General features: G+C 42.3%; 1 protein-coding gene across 2 annotated transcripts in view; it reads left to right on the top strand.

The window, feature by feature from the left end:
• The window catches only part of znf318 (zinc finger protein 318), a 14,114-nt gene extending 5,879 nt beyond the window's left edge, over positions 1 to 8,235 (top strand). Inside the window, exons 8-11 of one of the 2 annotated variants that reach the window (XM_056394786.1) lie at positions 1,291 to 1,482; positions 1,690 to 1,783; positions 2,391 to 2,509; positions 3,644 to 8,235. In XM_056394786.1, coding sequence (XP_056250761.1) covers positions 1,291 to 1,482; positions 1,690 to 1,783; positions 2,391 to 2,509; positions 3,644 to 6,292 — 3,054 coding nt within the window. In that variant the 3' untranslated portion in view covers positions 6,293 to 8,235. Of the gene's footprint in view, positions 1 to 1,287; positions 1,483 to 1,689; positions 1,784 to 2,390; positions 2,510 to 3,643 lie in introns of both variants that reach the window. The other variant, XM_056394785.1, reaches the window with a different exon arrangement.
• The last annotated feature ends 2,319 nt before the right edge of the window (positions 8,236 to 10,554 follow it).

Raw genomic sequence — 10,554 nt, 5'->3', positions numbered from 1 at the left:
TAACCATGAATTTATCAGTATTTATTCATTTATTTACTTTAATAAAACCAGATTTTCAGTTGATTGTTTTTAGATTTTAACAATGTACGTAAATATCATGAAGATAAAAACTTTATTAATTAGTTTTCTTCAGCTGATTTCAGGTGTCAGATATGATCCATTTATTTATTTATGATGGAAACAAACCAGATTAAAATCATCTGTTACTGAAAGAAGCAGCTGCTTTAACAAACAGGACGTTTACTAACCTCATGAAGTTTATTTATACGGACAAAATTTTCATCTGTCGCGTCTGAACTCGATGCTTCTTTATTATTTTAGTCACTTCATGTTTGTGGTTTATTGTTGTTTGTTCGTCCGGTCAGCTCAGAATCCGAGTCTGAAATAATAACGGCGGAGTTGTTTCATTTCCTCAGAACAACTACAGTTATTAATTCTGTCGCTCCTACTTTGACATTTCTTCAACCTGCCGTCAGTGAAACTCAAAATGTCCTGAACACAAGTTTCACACCAGTATCTCTGTTGGGGGGGGGGGGCTTTTAATGTGAAACATCTGTGCAGGAAGTGTTGAGTTTAATTGATGAAAGTTTTATGTTTATTAAGAAAAAACAGCAAAATACAAAGATTCATTTTCCCTGGAAACTTTAAATGTCCAGGTCTCAGTGATTCAGAGCAGCTACTGGATCATCTCTCACCTTTAACCTCTTTGTGCTCGTTGTAATAAGTCCATTTTACATTTTACACATCATGCAGCTCTGACTGAAGCACAACAGGTAACAACTGCATACACAACATGTGGCTGAGGAAACGGGCAAAGATCCATCAGTGGATTTTAAGAATCGATGTTTGATCATTCAAGTAAAAATCACGAGTCTGTTCATTCAGTAAATGTTGGAAACGACAAGATTGTTGGATCTTGTCCTGAACGTAGATAGATGTTCGTGTTCCTTGTGTGTTTGATGTTATCAGAAAGTTTTATTTAGAAAGTAAAACGGGTGAATTTAGACTTTGTGTATTTGTTCGTTCTTTAAGATCTCGAAGGTAAATGAAGCGTAAACTTTAAAGCCAGTTAGACGTTATTATCGGTATCATATAAAAGCGTCGGCCGCATTTTCTCTCAAAACACACGTTGACCTCGAAGCTGGAATCTCTGACGGTAAGAAACTTTTTCATTTTCAGATTTTGTGGAGCTGAGTTTTAAAGCTGGAGCTCGTTTCTGTCTGACTGAATCCTGACTGCTGAGCTTTCCCTGCCGCATTGACTCTCCGCCATCTTTGTTTCTTTTAGCAGACCTCAGCGGCAGCGCCGTCATCGTCGAGAGCGTCCCCCGTTAAGCCGCCGGTCAGCGCCCCTCCTCCGACGCCGCCCCCGGAGCCGTTTGAATACTATGACGCAGGAAACCACTGGTGCAAAAACTGTAACGTCACCTCTGGTTCCATGTTTGATTTTTTCACGCATTTGCACAGCAAAACGCACCGAAAGGTTTGTTCACTGCTGCTGCTTTTATTTTTCACAACAATTTCCAAAAATATCTTTGTGTATAAATGTCAACTTTTAATTCCTTTAAGATCCTTTTATAAATTTAATTGATCACATTTCTTGTTTTGGAAAGAGTCGGTTTGATATTCACACCTGGACGCACCTTCGTGTATGTGTCCCTGTTACATCACTTCTCTTTCCTTGTCTCAGACTCTGGACCCGTACGACCGGCCCTGGGCCTCCACTCCCACCAAAATCATCAAGAACATGTTGCCGGAAGAGAAACTGACAAAACCAGCTAAAGGTACTCGAGCTGCACATTCATCACGTCCCTGAAAACTCATCGTAATGCTTCTTCTTCTTCCTATGACCCTGATGTGTGAGCTGCTGAATGTTGTTAGCCGTCTTCTGCTTCCAGGTGGAGCTCAGTCTGGATCTCTGCTGCAGTTTCTGTGTCTCTTAATAAAAGCTAACAGAGTGACAAAGACTGGGACCAGAGGAGACTTCCTTTCCACAACTCTGATGTCAATTCATTTGTTTTCATGTGTCATCCTCAAACGAAGGCAGCTGTGAATGTAACGACCTGCGGTAACCTTTGGGAAAGTGCTGTAGCTGCTTGGTGCAGGTTCTTCTGCCCCCCCCCCCCCCCCCCCAAACGTTTGTCTTAATGCTCCCGTTTCCACAGTAACCGTGATGTCACTGAGCAGCTACAACACTTTTCCACCTGTTACCTCCCAACTCTTCACCATCCATTTATTTATTTACATATGTGATAATCAGCTGTCACCTGTCTGACCCTCTCCTGTCCTGACAGGTACTGAACATGGAGACGTCCACCAGGTAAACATGATTGACAGTTTATTTTATCTCCGCCTGTGGGTTTAAGCTGTGGTTCGTGTGTTTTGCTGCAGGGTCGGAGTTCCTGCTGCCCGTCAGAGGATTCTTCTGTCTGCTGTGTAAAGAGTTTTACGGAGACGCCATCTGTGCAGAAGAGCACGTCACCACGCACGCTCACAACGAGAAGTACAAGGTATTTGATGTGGCGATGAAGAACCAACACAAACACACAAAGATTTAACACACCACCACCTGCGGCCAGGTGAAGGAGGTGTTATAGGGGCAGTTGACCCAAATTACCAAAGGAAAAAACATATTTCTCCAGTTTGATAGTTTTTGTTTTGTCCAGGTTTCAGCCTCCATCCAAGTACAATGGAAATAAAAAAGATTTAGCTTTAAATAAAGACAAAACTAAACAGCAGTGTGTGTTGAAGAAACTATCAAAGATCCAAATAAAGATGAACGTTGCCTCTGTGACATCACCCACAGGTTTCTGAAGCTCAGAGTGAGCTGATCCACCGTCACCATCTTGGCAGTGTCTGACTCCGTCCCTAACTCACAGCTAATCCAAATATGATCAAAAAGGAGGGGCACCTGCCCACCTGTCACCCACCTGTTACTTAAAGAAGCCATGCCCACAATCCTCCATAACTTTAGTCCTTAATAAAATGTAAACAGGTGAGTTATATAAAGGTGTCATGAAGGAGGAAATTAGCTCTAGAGACCAAAACAGTTTTTGTACCAGGCTGTAAACATGTTTATTTCTGCTGTAAAGTTGGACATTTAAGATTTTAATTACTACTATATTATTGCGGGCGGGCCACCAGTTGATGGAGACAGAATGTGGTGAAGTTAGAGCTGTCCACCTTGCTGCGTTCACGTCATCAGGGAACTCTAGACTTTTGAGCGACTGGAGAGTTTGTGTGTTAGGGTTCAGATACTGCGCAAAGACAATATAGTATGTCCATTAACTTTGGGTTTAATAGACAGGTTTCCTGTTTAGAAACGACTGAGGACGGGTGTGCAGAAGTGGGATAGAGAACATATTTCCACTATCTCGTTTTAGATTTAGGTAGAAAGCAGACCCCAACCAGTACTGGACTTCTGACACCAATACTAATATTAATATTTGTGTTTTTTAAAAAATGGTGACACATGTATTTTACACTGTAATATGACCCCAAACATCTTTTACTTTTCTTTTCTTTTACTGTTGCTGTTATGTCTTTTAGAGGCTCAGCTTTAATTGGAAGAGTTTGTATGTCAGGCTGTTCATATATTTTCTTAATGGTTTCTTGTCTCTCTGTTTTGATGCCACATTCACCAGAAACAAATGTACGAGAATCCACTGTATGAACAGAGGAGGAACCTCGACCGTCAGGCAGGACTGTCTTCAGAGACGAGCGGCAAGAAACGCAAACACGAAGACGACGAGAAAGGCAGCAAAGACAAGGATGAAAAGAGCAAACACAAAAAGGAGAAAAAGGACAAGGAGAAAAAGAAGGAAGATGATGATGCTTCTCAGAAAGAGGAGAAGTCTAAAGTTAAAAAGGAGGATGGGGAGGAAAGGCTGAAGCATAGCAAGATGGGGGAGGATAGTAAAAGTGTCAAAAGCATGGAAGAGGAGCGACCTTCTTACAGCAAGAAAGATGAGGATGAAAATTGTAAATACAGCAAAAAGGATGATAAGTACCGCTACAGTAAAGAGGAAGAAGAGAGGGGTGACCGATACAAATACAACAGAGACGAGGAGTATCGGTACCGATATCGCAGAGATGATGATGACAGATATGATGACCGCCCTAAATATGGCCCAAGAAATGATGAGGACAAGTATAAATACGGTAAACATTCAGAATTCAGATCCAAATATGACAGAGAACGAGATGAAGGGAAACCTAAGGCTGAGAGGGAAGGTTTTAAAAAGCCTGACCCAGGCAAACCAACAGGGAAACCAGAGGTCATTAAGCCTGAACCTCCGCCCAAGCCCTATGACCCTCCCAAAGTCCTTTGTGGACCCAGTCCGGCCATGAGGGCCAAGCTCCGCAAACAGAGCCTGGAAGCCGGAAAGCCAGTTCCTGCGCTGCCGACCACTTCATTTGGAAAGTTCACGTGGAAGAAGAAGGAGAACATGTTGGCGAAGGTGGCTGAGAAAGTGGCCGCTGAGTTCATCAAGGAAGACGAAGCCGCTGCAAGCCAGCAGCAGCCAGTCTCTGTGGAGGATTCTTTTGCAAAGTCAATGGCTGTTGCTAAGGAGATCGCCCATAAACTGGGGGGCCAGCACAACATGCCTCCTTCTCCCTGGGTGTCCAATGGTGCCAACCGGGGAAGGATCAGGCCCAATCTCCCAGCACCTGCTGCAGTCCTGAGGAAAACAACCATGATGGGTAAACCTGCGCCTCTGAATACCTTCCTCTCTATCAGACCCCAAAACACAAGTTTAATATCCCCAACGCTTTCTGACGGTCTCACAAAGGCTCTAAATGCTCAGAACGCACTGCTGGAAACAAAACCTGTGCCTCCAGTTGGTGGACCCGAACCGTGTGAGGCTATGCCTACCCCGGCAGTGTCTAGACCAGGGCCTTCAGAGGCTAAACCTCCACCGCTGGCATCTATACCTGCACCATTTGAAGTGAAACCTTCGCCACCAATGTCTAGACCAGAGCCATTTGAGGCTAAACCTCCACCGCCAGTGTCTAGACTTGCACCATTTGAGGTTAAACCTGCTCCTCCGGTGTCTAGACCAGAGCCATTTCAGGCCAAACCTCCACCACCAGTGTCCAGACTTGCACCAATAGATGTTAAACCTGCACCACCAGTTTCAAAACCAGCCTCAGATGAGGTAAAGCCTATACCATCTGAGGCTAAGCCTGCAGCCTCAGAAGGAAAACCTCCGCCATCTGTGGCTAAACCCACACAACCAGCAATGATAAAGATAGTGTCTGATGTTGCAGCTCCTGGCGTCCCGGAGAGTGAGCAGACCCGTACAGTGTTTGTCAAACCTCCCCCTTTCATGAACATGAGTGAGGGAGCTCAGAAGTCTGAGAAACTAAAGAGTAACCTGGCTGCGGCCAAAGCCCAGGAATTATTCGGCATCTTCTACAGCAGCACAAGCCAGTCAGGTTCCTCTTCAATCACCAAACCAGCAACAGACTCCAGTAGTAGTTCCAATAAAAGTACACCTCCAGCCCCGCAAGCACCAAAACCCCAACTTCACCCTCCAGTCCAAACCCAAACCCAATCCCAACCTCCAACTCAGGTCCACACAGCTCCACAACCACAACCACAACCACAACCAGACTCAAAGAGTCCCCCATCAACTCCACAATCCCATTCAGAAATTCAAATAGCTTCAGTTTGGTCCATGCAGTCTACCCCAGCTCCAACCCCTGAAACGACTTCACAGACAGTTCAACCAAAACTGACTCCGCAAGCTCAGTCAGCGGTTCAGAGTGAACCCCAAAACCAGTCCTCGACTTCTAAATCGGAATCCCATATCACCCCACAAACTGAGCCAGAACCAACACCTGAAACTCAGTGCCAGCCCAAACTTCCTCTCCAAATCCAAACAGAGCCACAATCCAAACCCCAACCAGACCAGGGCACTCAGTCTCATCTTGACCCAGCTCCGGAACCTGAACCCAAACCGGGCCCCAAAACAAGAGGCAAGACAACTCCAACAAAGAAAGCATCCCCTGCTGCCCGCCCTGTCCGACAAACTCGATCCCAAACCAGATACCAGACCCGGCGGCAGCAGCAGCAACAGCAGAACCAGTCGGAGCCAGAATCTGACATGACTTCAGGGGATTCTGAATCAGCAGCTTCAGATCCAAAGGGACTAGACACGTCAGACCCTGGTTCTGGGTCACTGCAAGAAGAGGGGGGCTCTCAGGAGATGGAGATCACCCCTGAAACGCTGGGCCTCCCCCCTGACATGACCTCTCTGGACTTTGAGTACGATTTTAACTTTGAGTAGGAGCTGACCCGACTGTGTGGCGGGAAGGCAGCTGGAAAAGGGCGAGAGAGAGACTCGCGCTGACAGACTTGAGACTTTTAAAAACACTGACCTTCACCTGTTCAAAAGACCAGGCTGACGTTTTCTGAAACCCTCGTCTTCAGAGTCGGATCTTACAGACGGATAAAGGTTTCATCTCTCTTGATCCAGCACAGAAACAGGTCCTGGATCTGTTCAGCCTCCTTTTACAGGATCAGGCTGGTGGTGTTATTTTATCTTTTCAGTATCATCAGCAAATTCCTGATGATAAAAACCCAACACTTAATTTATCCTGCTAACAAGTATTATCTGTGATGTAGTTGAATAATTGATCAACAGAAAACTGATTTTTCAAGCAGAAATGTTAAATATTTTCTGCTTGTGTTTCTTTTTTCTTGTATAATAGATAATGTAATATATTTTGGTTTTGGACTGTTGAAGAATTTAAAGATGTCAAATTGGATTTTGGGGAACCGTTGCAGTCCTTCTACACAGGAGCCTGTTTGGTTGTTTTACTGTCGGTAGCTGATTTATTCCTCATAAACTGGTGCAAAGACAGAAGACTGAAACCAAACATGTTCTTATAATCAGTTTGTTTGTCTGAGTCAATCAGGTTCTTCACAGTAAACTAAATCATAATGACAGAATAACTCATCCAGAGCAACAGTTTGCTTCTTAGCTGTATTTCATGGCTTTTGGACAGTGGAGCTCTGGCAGGGAGGCAAAGGCTACTGGCACTATATGGTCATAAATATGTGGACACATCTGTCCCATACTTGTGTTCCTTTAGTTTAGTGGTTCCAAGATAAATGGAAGGCAGGGATTCCTGAGAGGTCTGGACTGGAAGGGTTGGAAGACATTTAGTCATGTAGGAAATTAGAAAAATATGAACTCCTATACACAGAGTTCGGTTTATTTTCCAGACTTTTCTCTTAAACTTTGCTTTTCCTTTTTTATCTTTTGGGCATCTTGAACTGATTCAAATGAAACAATCTGAGGAGAAAGTCACTGTTTCATCAAACTGCTCAAAACAAACAGACAAGTTAAAGAAAAAAGGGAACCACTGATCTAAAGCTTCTTGAGACAATGATCAGAACAAGAAAAAACACTTGCTACATAAAATTAAATGTATTTTTCAGACATTCCTCTAAATGTTAATTACAGGATAGTCTTTCCTCTTTAAAGTTACTCAAATAATCACTGTATGTATGTTGAGTGGGTTATAATCCATAAACAGAAGGAACCTTTGCTTCATTATCACAAGCCAGAAGGTTTGGGAACCACCCTTTGTTCCAATGAAGTGAAATCTTAATGAAACATTAGGAGATATCATCTTCAGGTATGATGAAGGCGGTAGTGTTCTGCTCCTCCTATTAGCAGGATGAATTCAGTGTTGGTTTTTGCTCTTCAGGGGAATTCTTGTTCATAAAAACAACAGAAACTAACTGAGATGAAACTGATCTGTTGTTGTCTGGCTCTGGAGGACAGGGTTTCCTAAAATGTGGGACTGCTCCTTGTAAAGCTCACAGTGCTGTCTCTGTCACGATTTCACAGATCAATCTCCTCCTGAAGGTAACGTACTGTAAACCGTTGGTAGTTCCTCTTGTTGTCTGTTGGAGTTTAGACTCACTCAGTTTTCCTGTGTAGACCAATGACACATTCGCACAGTTCAGCCGGTGAAATGAAACTCGTAGCGTGGACCAATAAAGAGCTCGGGTGGTTTCAGACCGGCAGCAGTGTTCACATGTTGACTGAAGATCCAGGATCCGGTTCCTATGATTCTGCGTCAGGTTTTCTCCCCTTGTTTGTGTTGGAGGCACTGATCTGAGGTCAGTGTCTCTGGGTCAGAATAGAATCAAACTGCTCGACTTGTAAAATCTGTTGCTTTACGTAAAGTTTTAATAAAAGTTAGTGGAGAAAAAACAGGCAGAAGGTCTGTGTCGTGATTATTCACAGAATATTCAGCAGTGACTGAAGGACGGAGGATCATGGATCAACCCGATTTTTACTAAACATTAATTTAGTTAATTCAGAAAACGTTATGTCTTTTAAGACCACGTTTCCTCTCATGAAGAGGTTTACATCGTTTACTGCATGTTCACAAGAGACTGGGTCTATTCTAAAACCTCAAACGTGGAATAACTACATGCTTGTATTGTTTTTTTACATTTCCAACCATGTTTTACAGCAGCCGAGGAAGAATCAACCAGGACAAAAGGTAAAAATAAAATATATGAAATGTTAAGTCCAAAGTTTGAAAAATATTCAGACTTCAAGTCAAAACTACGAAAGACTTTGTTTTAATTTTGATGGTTTGTCATAAAGTCATTTTTACTTAGGTGAGAATTTTTATTTGGTCATTTGACGTTTCATCAATGTTTTTTTTCCTGACGGGCTCCTGTAGTTCACTGATTTGACTGATACCCCTCACCCTCCAAATTAAAAGAGAGGTTGGTATTTCTAAAGATTCTCATAATGACATTAGTGTCTGTGCTGATCAATTGGATGAGTCAGAGAAAATGAAAATATCTGTTGTTTGGCCGCTTTGTGGGAAAATGACACTTTTTGTAGATTTTTCCCCAGATGTGGCCAAACTTTGTTCACACCTGTACATGAAGAAGGAAACTCAATAACTTAGTAACTTACTAACATCGTACTTAGATAATTTAGTATTTTAACAACGGTCAATTGTTCCCCAATCGACCAGGTTTCCTCCATCAGTTTATGTTCGCCTTGTTTTCAGGTGGACTCGGTCTCAGCAGATGTTTGTGAATGAGTCTTGTAGTTCTCTGAGGCAGGAGGTCGTTTCCTCTGCCGTGATTCCCTCCGTGAGACGTTGTAGGTCAGACATGAAACTGGGTGACAGTAAATCTGATATTGTTAATACAAATCTAGCTCTAGATGTCTCTTGTTTTACATCCACCAGTTGTAGAAAGGTGTTTGTTCTGTCCAGGTTTCAGGAACCTGAATGAACCGTCTGTTAGTCCCGTTGGTTCAGATTGAAGGTGTCGCCCTCATCTCATTATCTTAATACAGATTGTCTGCGTCCGTGTGTTCAGGCAATTTCTTCTCTAACTTCAACAGTCGATCATTTGGTTCGACAGTCGACGGCGTCATTGACGAGTCTCCTGCAGAGAAGGTAAGAGACCAGTTTCTATAAACATCAGTGAGGATGAAAACGGTCAGATACTCAGTGAAAATGTCACATGAATCTAGATTTACATAAATATTTAGTTTTATTTTTTAATTTTCTTACTGTATGTTATTGTTCTTGTACAGCTTAGTGGGAACAAACTGTACAAAATGTTTTTGAAGAAAAATGTGTTTTGGTATTTTCCACTGAACGAGAGGGGGGGGGGCAGGACTGTGTTACACATTGTGTTGATAATGTAATTGTCCATATAGACACAGAGACTTGTTGAAATTGTTTAACAGAAGAACCCAGCGATGTGACTCATTAAATTATTTGTGAAGGAAGAAACACTGAAGATCTTTTTTGTAAGAGATGATCCAAACAAATAAAGTTGGATTAAACAGAACATTGGTCTGTTGTGATGTGTTTTTATGTTTCTAAGTAAAAACTGGTTCTGATTTTGAGGTGAAGTCAGAACTGTAGCAGCCTTTCAGTCTCCGCTGAGGGTTTAGAACCAAGGTGCTGTGATACACCTGCCTGTCAGGAGAGGGAATCAAACCAGCGACTCTTAAGGGAAAACATCAGTTCTTATAAAACATGGTTTGAAACTACAGTAGAACATTTGATGTAATTCACTGATTTAATTCAGGCTCTGTCCACAGCACTGAGCTGATTCTGACCACCAGGTGGCGCCACAGTGATAAATAACGAGAGGAGGACAGGTGCCGTTTCATTTAAATAAAATTAAATACAATTTAATGTGTAGTGAAACTGAACTGAAACCAGTTTGGATACATGATGTAGATTTAAATTATTTTTCTGTTTAAAGTTTCTTAACATTTAAATCAAATATATATTATTATTATAAAAACAGTGATGACTAATTCTGATTCTCATCATGTTAATAAAATGAAGTGTTTTCATTCTACATCAGGAATCATTAAAGTGAAGTTGTGGTTATGTGATAGAGGAGCTGTTCACTGAGATGAGATCAAACTTCTCTGATCCTGAGGAGGGAAATTCAGCATCACAACCGCACAAGAATATGACACCAGGAAAACAAAGAATATCTATAATGAATAAATAAATCACATCAGAGAAGTGAACACGT

The sequence above is a fragment of the Seriola aureovittata genome, chromosome 14 (assembly GCF_021018895.1).
Source record: "Seriola aureovittata isolate HTS-2021-v1 ecotype China chromosome 14, ASM2101889v1, whole genome shotgun sequence".
NCBI classification, from domain to species: domain Eukaryota; kingdom Metazoa; phylum Chordata; class Actinopteri; order Carangiformes; family Carangidae; genus Seriola; species Seriola aureovittata.
This window is presented reverse-complemented; position numbering and strand designations above follow the sequence as displayed.